The sequence below is a fragment of the Papio anubis genome, chromosome 17 (assembly GCF_008728515.1).
Source record: "Papio anubis isolate 15944 chromosome 17, Panubis1.0, whole genome shotgun sequence".
Classification (NCBI taxonomy): domain Eukaryota; kingdom Metazoa; phylum Chordata; class Mammalia; order Primates; family Cercopithecidae; genus Papio; species Papio anubis.
Window position 1 is genome coordinate 67,872,573 of NC_044992.1, and position 19,536 is coordinate 67,892,108.

The window sequence follows — 19,536 nt, forward strand, 5'->3', positions numbered from 1 at the left end:
TGCACCGGCCGGAGCCCAGTCCCACCTGCATGCCTCTGTCCCTTCACCTGCCAAGACCTTTAGTGAGTCCCTTGCCTGCAAGTGTCGGAGCTAGGGCAGAGGGAAGCAAATCACGACAAGCGACAAGCACCGGGCTCGCACCACCTCTCCACCCACCACCTGGATGTCTTTTTCCAGGAGGGGAACGGGGAAACTGCATCACAGCCACAGCAGCCCCTGGTCTGAGCTTTCAGGCCCCCGCTGTCTCTGCAGCAGCCCACTCAAGGGAGAGCAGCAGAGGGCGGCAAACAGAAACCTGCCCAGCCTCCAGCCATTGGCACTGCTTCCCTGGAATCCCACGCCAGGGGTCAGGAACCACCCTGAGCCAGCAGCAAGAGCGCAGCAGGCGGCTGCCACCCTCACGCCCAGAGTGCTGGACACTGACAGCTCGGGCCCCAGCCCCCCAGGCTAGAAGGCAGGTCTAGGGCCAGAAGGCAGAGCACCCCGGGTCTAGCCGAGGCCAGGAGAGAGCTGGTTGGGTGAGCGTTGGCCCAGCTGGTCCCAGGGCCAGGAGTCTCCCTGTCTCCAGTGCAGTGTCCAGCTCTCCTGAAGCCCTGGCGCCCTTGGAGAACAGAAGCTGAGGACTCACTTTCAGGCTACAAACCAGATCCACTGTCCAAGAGAAGGTCTACTGAGTGGGCAGGCCTGGGGGTGGTCTGGAGGCACGTGGCGGGGCTGCCTGGCCAGCAGCAGGTACTTCCCCTTCCCTCCATCTTCCTGAGCCAGGACTGTCAGAGAAGACTCGCCGCACCTAAACTTCCTCCTGAACATTTATTTACACCTCCGCTCACTGAGTAGTGCTGGACCGTGGCCCCCGCGTGGGCTCCTCGAGCCCCTCCCCAGGAGGCATGTCCATGTGCCTCTCCAGCCCCCTGTTTGCCACCGTGGCAGAGCTGGGTGGGTGGGCTGTGTTCGGCTGGGAGAGACGGCCCTCGGAGGAAGGTCTGTCTTTCTGTTGACGCGAAGAAACTGCAAGACAGAGGGGCTGAGGTTGCTCAACACATTTCCCAAACCCACCAGGGGTCACCCCAGCCTGCCCAAAGCCCAGGGAGGTTGACAGCAGTTCTGTTCACCAGGCCGGGCAGGCTGGAGGGGAGCTGCCGGGGCCGGGGGGCACGGTGCAGGCCCATCTGAGCTCCTAAGCAGTCATGAAGCACCCTTCATGATCTTTGTGAATGAAAAATAAGCAAACATGTCCTTCTGCAGGGGCCAAGAGCTGCCTCTTTGGTACTGTTTCCTGTTAATACAGACACTAGACATCCACACCAATAGGCACAGGAATTTTCCCGAGACTACCAGTCCCTCTCTCCTGCTTCCAGAGCATTTTCAGTGCCCTTAGAGTAGACACTGGGAGAAGTGAGCTAAGTATTCCCAAGAAAACAGAGTTCTGGGAGCCAGGGTGACAGTTCTGTGCTCACCGTCCACCACTGAGACCTGTCGTTCCCAGAATAGCCTCTGGGCCAGAGGGCTTGGCTTTGAACTCCAGCTCTGCCGCTTCCTGGCTGTGTGACCTGGAGCAAGGACCTTCACCTCTCTGTGCCTCAGTTTTCTCAGCTGTAAGTGGTGCTAACGATGGTCCCTACCTCTTAGTGCTGGTACGTGGATTAAAAGTGGTTCATCCGTCCATATAAAGCTCCTAAACTACCTGGCCTGTGGGGGGCCCTAGATGATGGCGAGGTGCCATGACCACCACAGCCACTTATTCTGTTGTGATTTCCTCCTCCCTCAGCCACATGCCCTCACTGAGGGCTGGAGTGATGCTGGAGAGCATCTAGCTGAGGGGCAGGGGAGGGTGCAGGCTCTGGGCGGGGGGTCCCTGAACCTCCCGCAGGCATTCACAAGGAATGTGGGTGCATACTGTTTTACAGGAGGAAGGTCGGCAGCTTTCACTAGATTCTCAGGGGGGCCCTAACTCCAAGCAGCACTAACCCAGCACCCCCTTGATGACAGATGAGGAAACTGAGGTCTGGAGAGGGGACAGCCCTTGTCAAGAGTGACCTTGCCCAGGGTCACTTGGCAGTGATCCAGCCTCCTGGTTGCAGGGCCTTGTATGGCCCCGTAGCTTGGGGGTCCACAGCTCCCTGACCTTCAGGCCCAACTTAACTCCTGGGGAGCTCAAGGACCCAAGGGATCTTCCAGGCCGGGCGGCAGAGAGAGGTTCCTCCATGACAGGGTCAGGGGCCCCTTGGGGTCCCGGGCATGGCCTGTGCCCAGAAGCCACCATGCAGAGGCCAGGCGCATGAGCTCCATGACAGCGCACGTGAGCAGGGCAAGGGCATGGACCTGGAGCCAGAGATGTGGGTGGCGACCTTGTCCCTATTTCATCTTCTGTGGAATGGGACAGTAACAGCACCTACCCACCTCCCAGAAGGGGCACGAATCACTCAGTCACTCAGGGTCCTCTTTTCCACACCCAGCTTTCTCTTTTCTACACCTCCTTCGGCTCCCAGGCCCTCCCCTCTCCGGGGAGATAAAGGTGTGGCCCTACATGGCAGGAAGGGGGACCAGCAGGGCCAGCAGGGAGGCCTGGCAGGATGCCCCACCCAGAGGGAAGCTACCTGAGATGTTGCCAGCTGACATCTGGGCACTCTGTGGCCGGGAGGGCAGGTGGCCATTGCCGCCGAGTGATGGCGGCCTGTGCACGTGGGGCCTGGGCTGCTGGGACTTGCGCTTTGAGGTCCCTGAGCCTGATGGGGGCAGGAGGCAAGGGTCAGTGCTGAGGCAGCGGTAAGAGCTCTGGGAACCCCTGGGCGTGGGGAGAGGGCTGCAGGGCTGCTGGTCATGGCCAGCCTCAGCTGAGTGGGGTCCTCGTCATTCTGAATTTGTGGCTATGCCCCAGAGAAGCAGTCTTCATTCATTCTCGTGGCCACCCACCCAACCCACCCACTCACACAGAGGAGTGTGCAGGGGAGGACCTGCACACGTCAGCCCTGTGCCAGGTGAGGGGTGAGTTCTGACCTGGGGTTTCCAGGGCAGGAGGGGAGGCATCTAGAAAGGCGCATACACAGCTAAATGCATGATGGAAAGTGACCAACAGCAGGTTTCGGGCGTTGCCACGGGAGGCGGGCATTCGGGGGCTGAAGTGGTGGGGCTCAGCAGAGGGCACTGTGCTGAGTTTTGAAGGAGGAGGAGGCCCTGATGATGCCGTGGACAGAGGCCAAGACAGGAGAGCCCAGCAGTGCAGCCGGGATGGAGGCTGGCAAGAAAACACGGGGCCACCCCATCCCAGCTGATGGCTGAGGCTGGACAGCTGTCCTCCACCTGTGAACATTTACCTGGTGGCTTCTCGAGAGACCTGAACATTTGGAGTGAGGGGAGTGGAGAAGGAAGACACCCAGGGTCCAGTGGCCCATAAAAGTGCCAGGTCCCACAATGGATGCACACCCTGTTGGACCCGAGTGCGGCGCCTGGGGGCCTCTGGACTCCACTCACTGTCTTTGCTGAGGATGCCCGGCAGCCTTGTGTCCATCCGTCCCTTGTAAATGTGGCCATCCAGGCCCAAGATGTCCACCTCATCACGCTGTAGAAGTGGACAGATACCATCACCATTGTAGCGGCCACAGCCCCCTGGCCCCGGCCCATCCACACAGGCCTGAAGCACAGAGCACTGTGGTCTCAGAACCCTCCTGGGGGGCTCTGGGAGCCCCTTGGGGACCCGGACATGGCCTGTGCCCAGCAGCCACCATGCAGAGGCCAGGCGCACAAGCTCCATGACGGCGCACGTGAGCAGGGCAAGGGCATGGACCCGGAGCCAGAGATGTGGGTGGCAACCCTGTCCCTATTTCATCTTCTGTGGAATGGGACAGTAACAGCACCTACCCACCTCCCAGAAGGGGCACAAATCACTCAGTCACTCAGGCTTTCTCTTTTCCACACCTCCTTCGGCTTTCTCTTCCCACCTCCACTAGAGTGGAGCGAGAAGGTAGAGGGAGGTGAAATGGTATCTGGGCCATGGTGGGAGGCCTGGGAGGCCGGAATGCTGCTGGGAAGGCAGGCAGGCAGCCGGGATAAATCTTTCTTCCCAGAAAAGGGTAAGAACCTGAGGCTTTCACTGGGTCTGATTAAGGAATTGCCTCAAGGCAGAGGGCTGGCTGAGATGACTTCTGGTGGCTTTAGAGAATGACTGTGAGGAATCTGGAGCCCTGTCAGGGCCTCCCTCCCTGGTGGCTCCAGGCAGAGCCCTGACCTTCATGGCAATCTGGATCTCTTCGGTGGGATACAGGCCCCGGGGTAGGTGCTGCGGGCGGCTGCGGTGGTAGGGGTAGGTGAGGGTGTGGCTGCCCCCGCAGCGCCGGGGCACAGTTGAGTAGGTGTAATCGGCCATATCTGTCACCCTGTGATGAAAACAGGATGGAGTCATTGGGAGAAGACTGCCAGGGATGTGGCCTGGAACTCACCCACGATGGGGCTGACCAGAGGGAAGTGGGGCAGCTTCTCTTCAGGGGCTGCTGGGAGGCAGGGCAGCCGGGGCCCAGGAACAGGCGGGCGGGGGCAGAGCAGCCGCGAGGCCGGGCCACCCCAGTGACTGTGCACATGGGCAGGTGTGCACACACACCCATACACTCACACACATACACACGTACTCATACACACAGTCTCACACACACATACACACAGGTCCTCACACACACATGTACATATGAAGATAAGTACTCACGCGCATACTCATATACATGCACACACACATACACACACATACTCATACACACGTACCCATACATGCACACACATAAACACCCACACTCACACACATGCACTCATACACACCCTTACACACACTCATACACTGACACCCATAGACACATGGCTTACACACATTACACACTGACACCCCTCGCCCACACTTTCACACACACACACTCTCTTTTCTTCCCCAGCAGTGGGGCAAGGCGTTTGTCTGCACAGCCGTGCATGGGCAGAAGCCAAGCCTGGTCGCTGGGCGCCTGCTCCCCATGGCCTCGCCCCTCTCCTGTACCGTTTGTAGCAGGGGGAGCCCAGGCACTGGGAGTGCAGCAGCTCGCGGATTATCTGGCTGCTGGCCTTGGTGGAGCCCCCGAAGTGGATCTGCACCTTCTCGATATTCATCAGCATCTTGGAGTGCATGGAGCGCAGGCGCCCCACGCTTTGCTCCATCTGTGCCAGGTCACCCCGAGGGAAGGCACTGCCCAGCTTGAGGCTGCAGGGTGTGAGCAGAACAGAGGGAGGGTTGGCCCATGGAGGGGGCCTTGACCTTGTGTAAGCCGAATCCTTCAGTTCCGGGTCCCTTTTGTGCAGGACCCAGCTAGTCTCATGGGCTCTTGGCCGAGGGTGGGGGTCGCTGGGCAGCTTGACCCCTCAGCAGTAGCCCTTTCCACAGCATCTGAGGGCCAGACTTGCCGGGAAGGCTTTCCTCAGATGGGAAAGTGCAGGCCAGCCAAATGGACGAAAGCCCTACTGCCTGCAGGTGGAGGAGCTGAGGGCAGCCCCGGGCCTTCCCATCTCGGCGCACCTGGCCCCGCATACCTGGAACCCGTAGGGCTTCAAAGAGCAGCCTGAAGTCCTCCGAACTATGGACTCCCATCCTTAGGAGAAGGGGAGCAGCAGAGAGGCGGGCAGGAGCCGGAGGGAGCATGAGATGCCTGCCGCCAGCCTCCTTTGTTGGCTGAGCCCACCCTCCAGCTGAGCTATGCTGGACCCTCCCCCGACCGCTCTAATCCCGGGGTTGCTGAGACAGCTGAAGGCTGGGGAAGAGGTCGAGAAGTAGAGGAGCTCTCAGAGGCAGCTGGTGACCTTGACAAAGTCCCACCGTAACTCCCAAAGGCAGGTGTGACTAGGTCTGCCTCCTACTCTTATGCTCTGGGAACTGCCAGGGAGCTAGTTCAGAAATTGGCCTGCGGCCCCCACTGTCCCACTCCAAGGAGGAGGCTCTCCACACTATGCCACAGCGCTGCCTTCTGTCACGTTCCGCCGGGCCCTCCGGAGTCACCCCTGTCCTCTGCCTTCCCCATCCAGAGCCCTGGCCCCAGACCCTGCTGTCCCATACTTGCGGCTATGCTGCCGGACCTGCTCCAGTTCAAACACCGTGTAGGGGCGGATGGAATGGTGGCCAGGTAGGCCTGGACCCGCGGGGGTCACAGGGATGGCACTGGGCAGGGACAGAGGGAGAAGGGACGGGTCAGAGTGGGACAAGTCCTGTCCCCCAAATCCACCTGCCTAAAGAACCTTCCCACCGCCCCCAGCCTGGGAGGGAGCAAGGGCTGAAAGTAGACGCATGAAAGAAAGGTGGACACAGGTGGAGAAGGGAGGAGACACAGCCCTGCCGTGCAAGGCCGTGTGCCAGTGGTGTGGGCACTCACTGTCCGGTCACAGGTGTCTCCAAGGGCCGGTCACATGAAAGGCAGTGGAAATGTGCCAGGAGCTGCCTGTTAGGAATGGGACGTACACACAGGGTGAGTGCTCTGCCCAGAAGTCCCAGAAGGGCTTGTGACCCTGCAGGCCAGGCAGGCTGGAAGCTCAGCCCACCAGGGTGCAGATCTTGTCCCTGCTCCCCGAGAATCCATCTGCTCCCACCTCCGGGCTCACATCCCAGACCTCCCTGCCCTAACCCAAAGCCAGCAGGCTTCCTTGGGCCCCTGAGGGTGCCCTGTACAAGTCTCGGGGGCCCCCTGGCGGCCACGAATGGGAATCCTGGAATTCAAGCCTACCATGGGCCAGGTCCTATAGGCCAGGCCCCCAGGAGCTGTCTCAGCTCTGGGTATTGAGGACCTCTCCCTGTCCCAAAGGCCCAGCTTAGCTCAGCCAAACCCAGAGAGCCTTAAGCCTCCCCTCCTCCCTTTCTCTGCTGTAATACAAAGGGGCCTGAGCTAGAAGAGTGTTTCAAGCTCTTAAAATTCTGTCCCTCCAACCATGGGACAGTCCTGGGCAGGATCCGCTGTGTGCCGGCAGGAGCTCTTTGTCTGGGGACCCCCAGCCCCCTCTGCCCTCACCCTCCGAAGAGCGTGCCAGCCTCCTCCCCTGCCTCCCAGGTGTCACCTCCGCATGGCAGCCGCCTCATCTGCCTGGTAGAGTGGGGGGCGCTCCCTGAGCTGCTGTCGCAGTGATTTCCACCGATCCTCCAGCAACTGCTTCACTGGGTCCAGCTCCAGGCGGTCCAGCTGTGGCAGGGAAAGGGGGCCCAGGGGACCTCTAAGGAAGCAGGTAGGGGGCTGACCCAGGAGAAGGTGGTGCTGTCCCAATCCTGGAGGCAGGGCTGTGGGATGGAGAGCCCCGCCATGCCCCTGCCTTACCTTGTTGTCCATCTCTGTGAGCAGCTTGTCCAGCATCTTCTGCCAGTCCTGCTCCTGCCCGCTCATCTTGGCCACCAGCTCCTGCATCATGTGGTTCAGCTGCTCCGTGGTGGCATCAAACTGGATACGGCTCACTTTGGTGGCCAGAGCACTCTTGTCGGCTTTCTGCCCAGAGACAGACAGAGGTCCCCGCATCTGGGAGATGGCCATGGAGGGGCCCCATTCCCTGGGGGTGTCAACCCCTAACACCAGGCAGGTTTCTGAGTGCCCACACTCCTCTTGCCAGCTTCCCTCCACTCAGTCTCTCAAAGAACAGCCGGCGAGACTGCCCTGGGACACAGCGTGGCCCCTGGGGCCTGGCACCCACCACATCAATCTCCATCTCCAAGTGCTCCCTGTTGGCCTTTTCCTTTTCGAGCTTCTCCAGACCCTGGTACAGCATCTGGGGAGGCCAAGTGAACAGAGGAAAAAAGAGCCAGCAGCTACGGGGCTGCAGCACCACACTGAGCCCCAGCCCCATCCCGGCCACCCTGCGGCCACTCACAGCAATGTCCTTCTGTTTCTGCCGATGGTCCTCGATAAGGTTGCTGGTGGTGATGTTAAGCTTCTCGCAGTCGCCCTGCACCTGCAGGATGGCACTCTGCACGCGGCCCAGCAGCTCCTCGTCCTGCGGCAGGAGGGATGGGAAGGCTCTCGGAGGCTGCTGGCGCGATCCCACCCCCTGCTGCCTTAGTATTGCTGCCCCCAGGTAAGTTGGCCCTTAAAACATCTCCAAGGCTGGGAGCGGTGGCTCATGCCTGTAATCCTGGCACTTTGGGAAGCTGGGGCGAGGCAAGAGGATCACTTGAGCCCAGGAGTTCGAGAACAGCCTGGGCAACATAGGGAGACCCTGTCTCAAAAACAACAATGGGGCCGGGCGCGGTGGCTCAAGCCTGTAATCCCAGCACTTTGGGAGGCTGAGACGGGCGGATCACGAGGTCAGGAGATCGAGACCATCCTGGCTAACACGGTGAAACCCCGTCTCTACCAAAAAAATACAAAAAAATTAGCCAGGCGAGGTGGCGGGCGCCTGTAGTCCCAGCTACTCGGGAGGCTGAGGCAAGAGAATGGCCTAAACCCGGGAGGCAGAGCTTGCGATTAGCTGAGATACGGCCACTGCACTCCAGCCTGGGTGACAGAGCAAGACTCTGTCTCAAAAAAATAAATAAATAAATAAATAAATGGAAAACAATTTCCCACTAACAGTGCAGAAGGCCCTCTGCCTGCCCTTTCTGGGTGTCCACCCCCACAGGACACAAGCGTCAGTCACCTACATCCCCACGGACTAGCCTCGGGACCCTGGCTTGCCAGTGGGGGGTCAGTAGAGGTGACGGAGGCTCAGGAGTGATGTGCTGTCCCGGGGCACTGGAGAGCTGGGCTGCACGCTTTATTCTCCCATGCTCCTGGCCCAAATCTGAGTTCCTCAGCCCAAGAGGCAGGACCCAGGGCTTGTGGCTGTGCCCACCCCCACCAGCAAGCCTGCCCTTTGGAGGGAAATTGAGAAGGGGTCGGAAGACCCGTGTGCCAGGGAGCCAACATCTCCTACAGTTGGGCCTGTGTTTCCAGGGCACACGAAGGGCACTGATCTGTCCTCAGCCAGCATGTGCTGTCCCACCCCATCAAGCCAGCTCTTCCCCACGGTCTCCTATCCCCAAAGCTAGTTCTGCTGCTACCCTTGCTGTGGACCTGCAGAAAGACCAGGGACTCTTGTAGGATCTGGCTAAAGGGCTCCACCATGGAGAGCTGAACTTGAGGTCCAAACACCCGCCCCACTTCCGTGGGTCTGCAGCAGGGTGACCCTCCCCTGTGGGGCCATGTCCAGTTGCAGCAGGAGGGAGGCGAGCAGAGCCCCACCTGTCTCTGAAGCTTGGCCTTCTTGGAGGGTCGGGAGACGACCAGGCTGTTGACCATGTCTTGGAGTTGCTCATAGCGCTGCACCAGCATGCTGACCTGATGGCCCACATCCAGGCTGCAGGCTGGACAGGTGGCCTCAGGGTCGATCTGGCCAGGAGCCAAGGTGTGGGCCTTGTGCGGGGCCATGCTCATGGACAGGAGCGTGGAGGAGGAGGTCAGCATGCTCTCAATGATCATCCTGAGCTTGTCCAACTGCATGCAGGAGAGACGGCAGCAGCAGGGCAGTGAGGCCAGTCATGGCCACGTTCTGCCCATGCTGGCACTGCTCCTAGCCTGTGTGCCTCTTCCCTGTTGCGCCCTGGGCAGTCGCTGCATCCTCAGTGCCTCCCAGAGCATGTGCCATCATGGGCATCTATCCAGTAAACGGTGAGTTGAGAGAGTTCTCTGGGAGCACAGTGTCAATGCTGAGCCAAGCCCTTGCCAGAGGAAGGCCTCTGGAGCTTTCTCCAGCCAGCCCACCGGCTTGGCTTAGTGTGAGAACATCTCTTCTTTAGCTAAATCGTAAAGTGCTGCTGCCAGTTAGCTGGGCCGTAAACATACAGAGGACCCTAATGACACACAGGCCCCGCCCCGGGATCTGGGGCTGTGAGGGGTGGGGCTTGCACATGCTCCTGCTCACATGCCGGGGGAATGGACATGCTCCGTCCAAAAAGAGAGGCTGGGCCAACCTAGGCTCCTCTCTTGGGAGTGGGTAATGGAGCAGAAAGGACTCTGCAGGGCTGGGGCAGCCACTGTGGAGCACAAAGGAGAGCAAGGTGGATTGAGAGTGGAACGGGAGAGAGACATGGGGGCTCAGAGGATGGGTCAGGAGAGGGACACGGGTACCCACAAAAGCAGATGCAGAGGGACAGGCGGACATGCCCTTCCCCCATGGCCTGGAAGTTCCCTTTTCCTCCACTTCCTACAGCTGCACATCCCCAGGGCAGCACCCTCTTGTGTGGGCTCACAGCGATGCTGCCACTTACAACCAGAAGAGCCTGCCTGGAGGCAGGCACCTCTGAGGGCCCCGGATGCAGAGGGACTGGCCAGTTCTCTCTGGAAAAGTGGAAGAGGCCTCTCAGAAACATGGACATTTCAGTGGAGTCTTAAGACTAAGCCACAGCTATCTGTGTAAAGAACAGCAGGAAAGATAAGAGTGCGTTCAGAGAGAGGCAGGAGGCCAAGGTGGCTAAAGATGCAGCATGTAGAAGCAGGGGCCTCCAAAAAAAGCCTGCAAAAGGAGGCTAGGCCAGCCCAACAGGAAGTGGATTCTCTCCTGAGTGTGGTCCTGGGACAGCCAGACATGAGCTTGGACTGACAGGTGACTCTTAAACACTCCCAGCTGCTCTTCGGGCAGGACACCTGGCCTGGGGTCATGACATGATGCACACCACAGTTCCAGCAACTTGGGAGCCTGGAATGTGGCTCAAAGCACAAAGTGGGCAGGCACGTGGCTCACGCCTGTAATCCGAGCACTTTGGGAGGCCAAGGTGGGTGGATCACCTGAGGTCAGGAGTTCAAGACCAGCCTGATCAACATGGTGAACCCCATCTCTACTAAAAATACAAAAATTAGCCAGGTGTGCTGGCAGGCACCTGTAACCTCAGCTGCTTGGGAGGCTGAGGCAGGAGAATCACTTGAACCCGGGAGACAGAGGTTTCACTGAGCTGAAATTATGCCATTGGACTCCAGCCCGGGCAACAAGAGCGAAACTCTGTCTCAAAAAAAAAAAAAAAAAAAAGTGGGGTGCAGTGGCTCATGCCTATAATCCAAGCACTTTGGGAGGCAGAGGCAGGTGAATGGCCTGAGGTCAGGAGTTCAAGACCGGCCTGACCAATGTGGTGAAACCCCGTCTCTACTAAAAATCCAAAAAAAATTAGCTGGGCGTGGCAGTGCGCACCTGTAGTCCCAGCTACCCAGGAGTCCGAGACAGGAGAATCACTTGAACCCAGGAGGTGGAGATGCAGTGAGCTGAGATGGTGCCACTGCACTCCAGCCTGGGCAACAGAGCAAAACTCTTTCTCAAGAAAAAAAAAAAATGCACAAAGAGGTTCCTGACATGAACCCCCTTGGCCCAGTGGCTTTTCCTAGGTGGTCCTTCTGTGGGCACTCAGAGGGCTGCTGCTGGTTCAGACACTCCTTAGTGAGAAAATGACCAAGAATTGCATTGCAAGGCTTAAAGGCAGACACTGTCAAGAAAATGAAAAGATGACCCACAGAATGGGAGAAAATATTTGCAAGTCATCTATCAAATAAGAGCCTAGCATCCAGAACATGTAAAGAACTCTTTCAACTCAATAATAAAATGACAAATAACTCACCTGAAAAAATGGATGAAGGATTTGAACAGATATGTATATTTTATCTCTAAAGAAAGTATACAGAGGCCGGGCGCGGTAGCTCAAGCCTGTAATCCCAGCACTTTGGGAGGCCGAGACGGGCGGAACACGAGGTCAGGAGATCGAGACCATCCTGGCTAACACGGTGAAACCCCGTCTCTACTAAAAAATACAAAAAAACTAGCCGGGCGAGGTGGCGGGTGCCTATAGTCCCAGCTACTCGGGAGGCTGAGGCAGGAGAATGGCGTGAACCCGGGAGGCGGAGCTTTCAGTGAGCTGAGATCCGGCCACCGCACTCCAGCCTGGGTGACAGAGCATGACTCTGTCTCAAAAAAAAAAAAAAAAAAAGAAAGTATACAAATGGCCAAAAAGCACACGAAAAGATGCTCAGCATCTTTGGTCACTAGGGAAATGCAAATCAAAACTCTAATGAGATCCCACCTCACACCCACTAGGGTGGCTAAAATTTTTTTTTTTTTTTTTGAGACAGGGTCTTGCTGTCACCCAGGCTGGCATCCAGTGGCATGATCATGGCTCACTGCAACCTCCGCCTCCCAGGTTCAAGTGATTCTCCTGCCTCAGCCTCCCAAGAAGCTGGGATTACAGGTGTGCACAACCACACCCAGCTATTTTCTGTTTTTGTTTTTGTTTTTTTGAGATGGAGTCTCACCTCACCCTGTCGCCCAGGCTGGAGTGCAGTGGTGTGATCTCTGCTCACTGCAACCTCCACCCCCCAGATTCAAGCAATTCTCCTGCTTCAGCCTCCAGAGTAGCTGGGATTACAGGCACGCGCCACCATGCCCGGCTAATTTTTGTATTTTTTTAGTAGAGATGGGGTTTCACCATGTTGGTCAGGCTGGTCTCGAACTCCTGACCTCGTGATCCGCCCATCTCGGCCTCCCAAAGTGCTGGGATTACAGGCGTGACCCACCACGCCCGGCCTATTTTCTGTATTTTTAGTAGAGATGGGGTTTCACATTGTTGGCCAGGCTGCTCTCCAACTCCTGACCTCAAGTGATCTACTTGCCTCGTCCTCCCAAAGTGCTGGGATTACAGGTGTGAGTCCCCGCATCTGGCCCCACACAAAAACTTATACATGAGGCCAGGCCAGCACTTTGGGAGACTGAGGCGGGTGGATCACCTGAGGTTAGGAGTTCGAGACAAGCCTGGCCAACATGGTGAAACCCCATCTCTCCTAAAAATACAAAATTACCTGGGCGTGGTAGCGGGCACCTGTAATCCCAGCTACTTGGGAGGCTGAGGCAAGAGAATCACTTGAACCCAGGAGTTGGAGATTGCAGTGAGCCAAGATCACGCCATTGCCCTCCAGCCTGGATAACAAGAGCAAAACTCCATCTCCAAAAACAAAACAAAACAACAACAACAAAAAAAACAACTTATTATGGCCAGGTGCAGTGGCTCACGCCTATAATCCCAGCACTTCGGGAGGCTGAGGTGGGCAGATCACAAGGTCAGGAGATCGAGATCATCCTGGCTAATGCGGTGAAACCCCGTCTCTACTAAAAATATTTTTTAAAATTATCCAGGCATGGTGGTGGGCACCTGTAGTCCCAGCCACTGGGGAGGCTGAGGCAGGAGAATGGTGTGAACCCAGGAGGCGGAGCTTGCAGTGAGCCAAGATCGAGTCACTGCATTCCAGTCTGAGTGACACAGTGAGACTCCGTCTCAAAAAAAAAAAAAAAAAACTTATACATGAATGTGCACAGCAGCATTATTCATAATAGCCAAAGGATGGAAACAACCCAGATGTCTTTCAACTGATGACCAGATAAACAAACTGTGGCACAGACACAGAATGGAATGCTATGAAGCCACAAAAAAGAACGGAGTATTGACACATGCTACAACGTGGATGAGCCTTGAAAACATCATGCTAAGTGCAAGAAGCCAGATACAAAAGTCGTATGTTGTATGATTCCATTTATATGAAATGTCCAGAATAGACAAATCCATAGTGGCAGAAAGCAGATTCGTGGTTGTCAGGGGCTGAGGGATAGAAGGGCATGGGGAGAGATTGCTAAGAGTCACAGGGTTTCTTTCTGGGGTGATTAAATGTTTTGGAATTAGATTGTGGTGATAGCTGCACAACTTTGTGAATGTACTAAAAACTACCTTATTCAATTTAAAAGGGTGAATGTATTGATATATGAATTATATCATAAAGAAGATAGCAAAGATCGTGACCAGCTTGGCCGACATGGTGAAACCCCATCTCTACCAAAAATACAAAAATTAGCTGAGCGTGGTAGCACATGCCTGTAGTCCTGGCTACTCAGGATGCTTAGGCAGGAGAATCGCTTGAACCTGGGAGGCAGAGGTTGCAGTGAGCCAAGATCGCGACACTGCACTCCAGCCTGGACGACAAGAGTGAAATTCCATCTCAAAAAAAAAAAAAAAAGAAAGAAAGATAGGGAAAGATCGAATGGGAGGTAGACAGGTGTTGTAAGGGTTCCTTTCCCTTGCCACTTGCCCCTGTGGACTCAGAGCTGGCTTTGGATAAGGAGGGATCTGGATCCTGGACACATTCGCCATGGCCCCCCCACCCCCTGCCCACACACCACACACACACACACACACACACACGCATACACACATGCATACACACACACACAGCAGACACACAGACACACACACCACACACCACACACACACCATACACACACACACACACACACCACACACACACACACACGCATACACACACACACAGACACACAGACACACACACCACACACCCACACACCACACACACACCATACACACACACACAGACACACACACACACCACACACACACCACACACACCACAGACACACACACACCACACACACACACAGACACACACACACACACACCACACACACACACACACACACGCAGGGGACGGGAGGGACCTGGTTTTTGATGAGAGGTGGGAGGGCAGGGACAAACCAGCTCTGAGAAGGGCCCTTGGTCCCTGGAGCTGAAGAGTGGGGAATCCTCACCTGGTCCTGCAGGTAAAGGGAGGCTTCGGAGACAGAATTTTCCATGGCGGCCTTGCCCCTGTCTTGGCTCTCCCTCAACTCGGCCAGCTCCTTCTCAATGTCAGCCACGGTGACTCTGTGGTGCACGACAAGAGACTGCCAGACTCCACAGTCAGGCCAGAGACCCGAGCCCACCCATGCAGAGCCTGGACCATCAGGGACGCAGGGGGATGCAGACACAGCTGGAGGTCTCTCGCCCTCCACCCCGCTCCCCTGGATTTTGTCTAGGGAGTCTCGGGCTCTGCCTCTGCCCTGGGAGGCTTCTGGGCGGTGGGACTGGGCACTGCAAAGGGAGAGCTCAGAGGGGTCATCAGAAGTGGTCTCCTTCAGCCTCCGACTGGGGACAGAGTCTGAGAAGCTTATTTTTGCTTTTCCAAGACCTGGTCCCGAGTTGTTTTGAAAACCTGGGGAGCTTCTACTAGTTCCTTGAACTAGACATGGACAATCTGAAGAGCAGACACAATCCGGGCCAAAGACAGTGGTCCATTCAGGGGCAGGAGGGAGCCACTGGCCACCATCATCTCCTTGGCTGAGACTCACGATTCCAGGGGACCAGCTGCTCTTAGCTGGGGTATTTTACCTGAGGACGCCCAGCTGTAATCTCAGCTCTCCAGCTTTCAGTTCCTTCCCTGCTTCTTGAGTCCCTTCCCCCTCCAGGATCCTTTGCAGCCTTTCCACCTACAAACCCAGTGAATGAGGAGGGTCAGGCAGGCCTGAGCTCCCGCTTCCCAAGTGTGCCCTTGCAGCTCATGCCAGCCCTCCCCATTCCCTCTACTAACCTAACCCTCTCCGACAAAAGCCAGGAGCCCTTGTGGACATCCATCCGCCCATTCATCCATCCCATGGATGTAGAAAGCTGGCATTAAGAGGATGACTGGGCCAGGCACAATGGCTCACGCCTGTAATCCCAGCACTTTGAGAGGCTGAGGTGGGCAGATCACCTGAGGTCAGGAGTTCGAGACCAGCCTTGCCAACAAGGGGAAACCTGTCTCTACTAAAAAATACAAAAATTAGCCAGGCGTGGTAGCTGGCGCCTGTAATACCAGCTACTCAGGAGGCTAAGACACGAGAATCATTTGAATCCAGGAGGCAGAGGTTGCAGTGAGGTGAGATTGTGACACTGCACTCCAGCCTGGGCAATAGAGCAAGAATCAGTCTTTAAAAAAAAAAAAAAAAAAAAGGCGGGGCGCAGTGGCTCACACCTGTAATCCCAGCACTTTGGGAGGCCAAGGCGGGCAGATCATGAGGTCAGGAGATCGAGACCATCCTGGCTAACACGGTGAAACCCCGTCTCTACTAAAAATACAAAAAATTAGCCGGGTATGGTGGTGGGCGCCCGTAGTCCCAGCTGCTCGGGAGGCTGAGGCAGGAGAATGGCGTGAACCCGGGAGGCGGAGCTTGCAGTGAGCTGAGATTGCACCACTGCACTCCAGCCTGGGCGACAGAGCAAGAAAAAAAAAAAAAGAATGACTGGGCCGGGCGTGGTGGGTCACACCTGTAATCCCAGCACTTTGGGAGGCTGAGGTGGGAGGATCACCTGAGGTCAGGAGTTCCAGACAAGCCTGACCAACATGGTGAAACCTGTCTCTACTAAAAATACAAAACTTAGCTGGGCATGAACATATATGCCTGTAATCCCAGCTACTTGGGAGGCTGAGGCACTAGAATAGCTTGAACCCAGAGGGCAGAGGTTGCAGTGAGCCGAGATCACATCACTGCACTCTAGCCTGGGCAACAGGGCAAGACTCTGTCTCAATTAAAAAAAAAAAAAAAAAAAAAAAAAAAGGAGAATGTCTGAAGGGATCTGGCAGTCCCTTGCAATGACCTCTGGCCCCAGAAAATCTCACAAACTGGACTCCAAGGCTGCCACAGATAATGAAAAGAGCAAAGCCATCATTATTTGGCTCAGCTGAATCATAATAGCTTTGAGCATCAGTTTAAAAAAAATTTTTTTTTAGAGACAGGGTCTTGCCCTCCCACTCAGCCTAGAGTGCTGTGGCGTGATCATAGCTTACTGCAGCCTCAAACTCAGGCTCAAGTGATCCTCCTGCCTCAGCCTCCCAAATAGCTGAGACTACAGGCATGTACCACCATGTCTGGCTAATTTTTAAATTTTTTGTAGAGATAAGGCCTTGCTGTGTTGCCCAGGCTGGTCTCGAGCTCCTGGGCTCAAGTGATCCTCCTGCCTTGGCCTCCCAAAGTGCTGGGATTATAGGCATGAGCCACTGCGCCCAGCCTGAGCTTCAGGTTTTAGATCCAGGAAATGAGCATGATGATACCCAAGGGGCATTTCCTATCTGATAGGATTGCAAAGATCCAATTAGATAATAATGTAAGAGAAAGGACTATTTAATCCATAAAATACAAATGGAAAGTGCTATTATTAGCATTAAAAGACAAAGTGGGGGCTGGGCGCAGTGGCTCACGCCTGTAATCCCAGCACTTTGGGAGGCCAAGGTGGGCGGATCATCTGAGGTCGGGAGTTCAAGACCAGCCTGACCAACATGGAGAAACCCCATCTCTACTAATAATACAAATAATACAAAATTAGCTGGGCATGGTGGCACATGCCTATAATCCCAGCTACTCGGGAGGCTGAGGCATGAGAATCGCTTGAACCCGGGAGGTGGAGGTTGCGGTGTGCCAAGATGGTGCCACTGCACTCCAGCCAGGGCAACAAGAGCGCAAATCCGTCTCAAAAAAAAAAAAAAAAAAAAAGTGGGTTGACTCTTCCTTACTTTTACTTTTTCCTGCCGAACTTCTTTGGCTAGCGTCTTTATGGTCTTCAGCTGCTCCTGCAGTTCAGAAGGTACGGTCCTTTTGACTATGGAAAGCAGAGGCCTTATGATCAGAGGGGTTAGATTTCTAATGGGCTCCCAATCTCCATTTCCAGCCCCTGCAACACTGAAGCTACCCTAGAGGACAGCAGGACCTATCACTGTATCCTGTGTCTCCTGGTGACTGGGAAAGCGGGGTGGGAAGAAGGGAGAGAGAGCCGTCCTTAGCCCATGAAACATCCACCTAATGCCTGACATCCTAAAGGGCTCTGGGACAACTGACTCACGAATTCCACCCACTGCAAACAATCTTAATTACTCTCTGGGCTTGGAGTTGGGAACAGGCAAATGTTAAGTTTTTATTTGAGACCGGGTCTTGCTCTGTCACCCAGGCTGGAGTGCAGTGATGCAATCACAGTTCACTGCAACCTCTGCCTCCCTGGCTCAAACAATCTTCCCACCTCAGCTTCCCGAGTAGCTGGGACTACAGGTGTGTGCTACCACGCCTGGCTATTTTTTTTTTTTTTTTTTTTTTTTACGGGGTTTCACCGTGTTAGCCAGGATGGTCTCGATCACCTGACCTCGTGATCCGCCCGTCTCGACCACGCCCGGCCGCCCGGCTAGTTTTTTGTAATTTTTAGTAGAGACAGGGTTTCACCGTGTTAGCCAGGATGGTCTCGATCTCCTGACCTCATGATCTGCCCGTGTCGGCCTCCCAAAGTGCTGGGATTACAGGCTTGAGCCACCGCACCAGGCCCTTTTTTTTTTTTTTTTTAAGAGATGGGATTTTGCCATGTTGCCCAGGCTGGTCTTGAACTCTTGGCCTCAAGCTATCCACCCGGCTCTGCTTCCCAAGGTGCTGGGATTACAGGTGTGAGCCATTGCTCCCAGTCAAAATGTTAAGTTTAATTCTTCAACATTCTCTCCTGCCCACCTCCGAATGCTACTGCTTTCTATAACCAGACACTTTCCCCAGCTGCTGTGCAGAGAGCCTGACAAAGCCACAAGAACCCATTCCACTCCTCTCCTGGGGCTTAGTTCTCTCCTTTGCCCACCCATTTTTTTGGACTCTGGAGGCTGTGGGACATGCTCTGAATGACATGCTGTTTTCAGAGACTCAGGGAGACATGTAGCAGCCAGGAGTTGAGACCAGGGAAAGAAAAGGATGAAACCAGCAGAAAACAGAGACAGTGGTTTCTCCTCTCTCGGCAAGCAGCACCCACCCATCTGTGCCAGCAGGAACTGGATCTTCTCCATGTCGGTTTGGCCGGCCTGCTCCTCATCCAGATCCTTCATACTCTCCTTCAGCCCCATATAGAGGCCACTGAGCTCTCCCAGCAGACGAAATGTCTCCACTGCCGTGGGGAAACTAGAACTCATTCTATACAGTGAATCGCGTCGCTCACTCAGGACTTCACTTGAGACTTCGCTCCTTTCTGATGAGACTCGGTGGAGGGAGTCTGGACTCCTGAAAAGGGTGACATCTTGGCCTGGGGCCTTCTGGGCAGGAATTCCAGGTTGGTCCGAGGCTTGTGTTCTATTTGGATCCAAACCTTCCTGGCCATGCTGATCAGCACTGAGGTAACCTGGGCCACCATAACCAGGACACATTGAATCAGGACTGAGAGAGAGAGAGAAAGCACAGCCGTGCTGAGCTGCATCTGGATGTACCTGCTCATGCTTACCTGGGTCAAGTGATGCCAAATGCTGTTGATCTGGGTGTGTAGATCCCAAACCTGTACTCAATGGTATTGGGCCATGCTGGTCTGTGCCAGGATGCATCAAACCTTGCTGATAAGTTTCTGGTGGTACCAAACTCCTTTGGTCTATACCAGGTGATGCCAAACCTTGACTGGCTAGAAGTGGTGACATCTGGCCATATTGTTCTCTGCCAGGAGGTACCATACCATGTTGATATGGACGTGCTGATATAAAACCTGTAGAATCTGCCTGGAATGTTGAAGAGCCACGAAGCTTTGTGCCTGGTGCTGTCAAGCCTGGCTGATATGTACCAGATTGTCTCAAACCATACCGCTCCATTCCAGGCTGCACCAAACCATGTGGATATGTCCCAGGTTGAGACAAATCATGCAAATATACACCAGGTTGGACGAAACCAAGAGGATAGCACCAGGCTGTA

General features: G+C 55.4%; 1 protein-coding gene across 3 annotated transcripts; it reads right to left on the reverse strand.

The window, feature by feature from the left end:
• Nucleotides 1-791: 791 nt before the first annotated feature.
• Nucleotides 792-19,457, reverse strand: LOC101019600 (glutamine-rich protein 2). 3 transcript variants are annotated; one of them, XM_031657783.1, is made up of 17 exons: nucleotides 19,082-19,457; nucleotides 18,620-18,982; nucleotides 17,358-17,443; nucleotides 15,200-15,297; nucleotides 14,581-14,695; nucleotides 9,198-9,449; nucleotides 7,849-7,971; nucleotides 7,672-7,746; nucleotides 7,305-7,469; nucleotides 7,051-7,172; nucleotides 6,375-6,440; nucleotides 6,062-6,163; nucleotides 5,015-5,215; nucleotides 4,226-4,373; nucleotides 3,472-3,559; nucleotides 2,598-2,726; nucleotides 792-1,008 (listed from the first exon to the last, which is right to left on the reverse strand). In XM_031657783.1, exons 1-17 carry the CDS (start codon nucleotides 19,434-19,436, stop codon nucleotides 827-829), a joined length of 2,670 nt encoding a protein of 889 aa, XP_031513643.1. In that variant the 5' UTR covers nucleotides 19,437-19,457; the 3' UTR covers nucleotides 792-826. The 3 variants fall into 3 exon arrangements, with proteins under 3 accessions (XP_031513643.1, XP_031513644.1, XP_031513645.1); XM_031657784.1 differs by lacking the exon at nucleotides 4,226-4,373; XM_031657785.1 differs by lacking the exons at nucleotides 17,358-17,443; nucleotides 19,082-19,457 and having other exon boundaries at nucleotides 18,620-18,786.
• Nucleotides 19,458-19,536: the final 79 nt, after the last annotated feature.

Coding starts and splice junctions, on each gene's coding strand:
- LOC101019600 (XM_031657783.1), bottom strand. CDS start 19,436: ATGGAGCGGTATGGTTTGAGACAATCTGGTACATATCAGCCAGGCTTG. Junction 17,444..18,619: donor GTTCCTGCTGGCACAGATGG/GTGGGTGCTGCT, acceptor TGCTTTCCATAG/TCAAAAGGACCGTACCTTCT. Junction 7,972..9,197: donor AGGCCAAGCTTCAGAGACAG/GTGGGGCTCTGC, acceptor CTCCTGCCGCAG/GACGAGGAGCTGCTGGGCCG.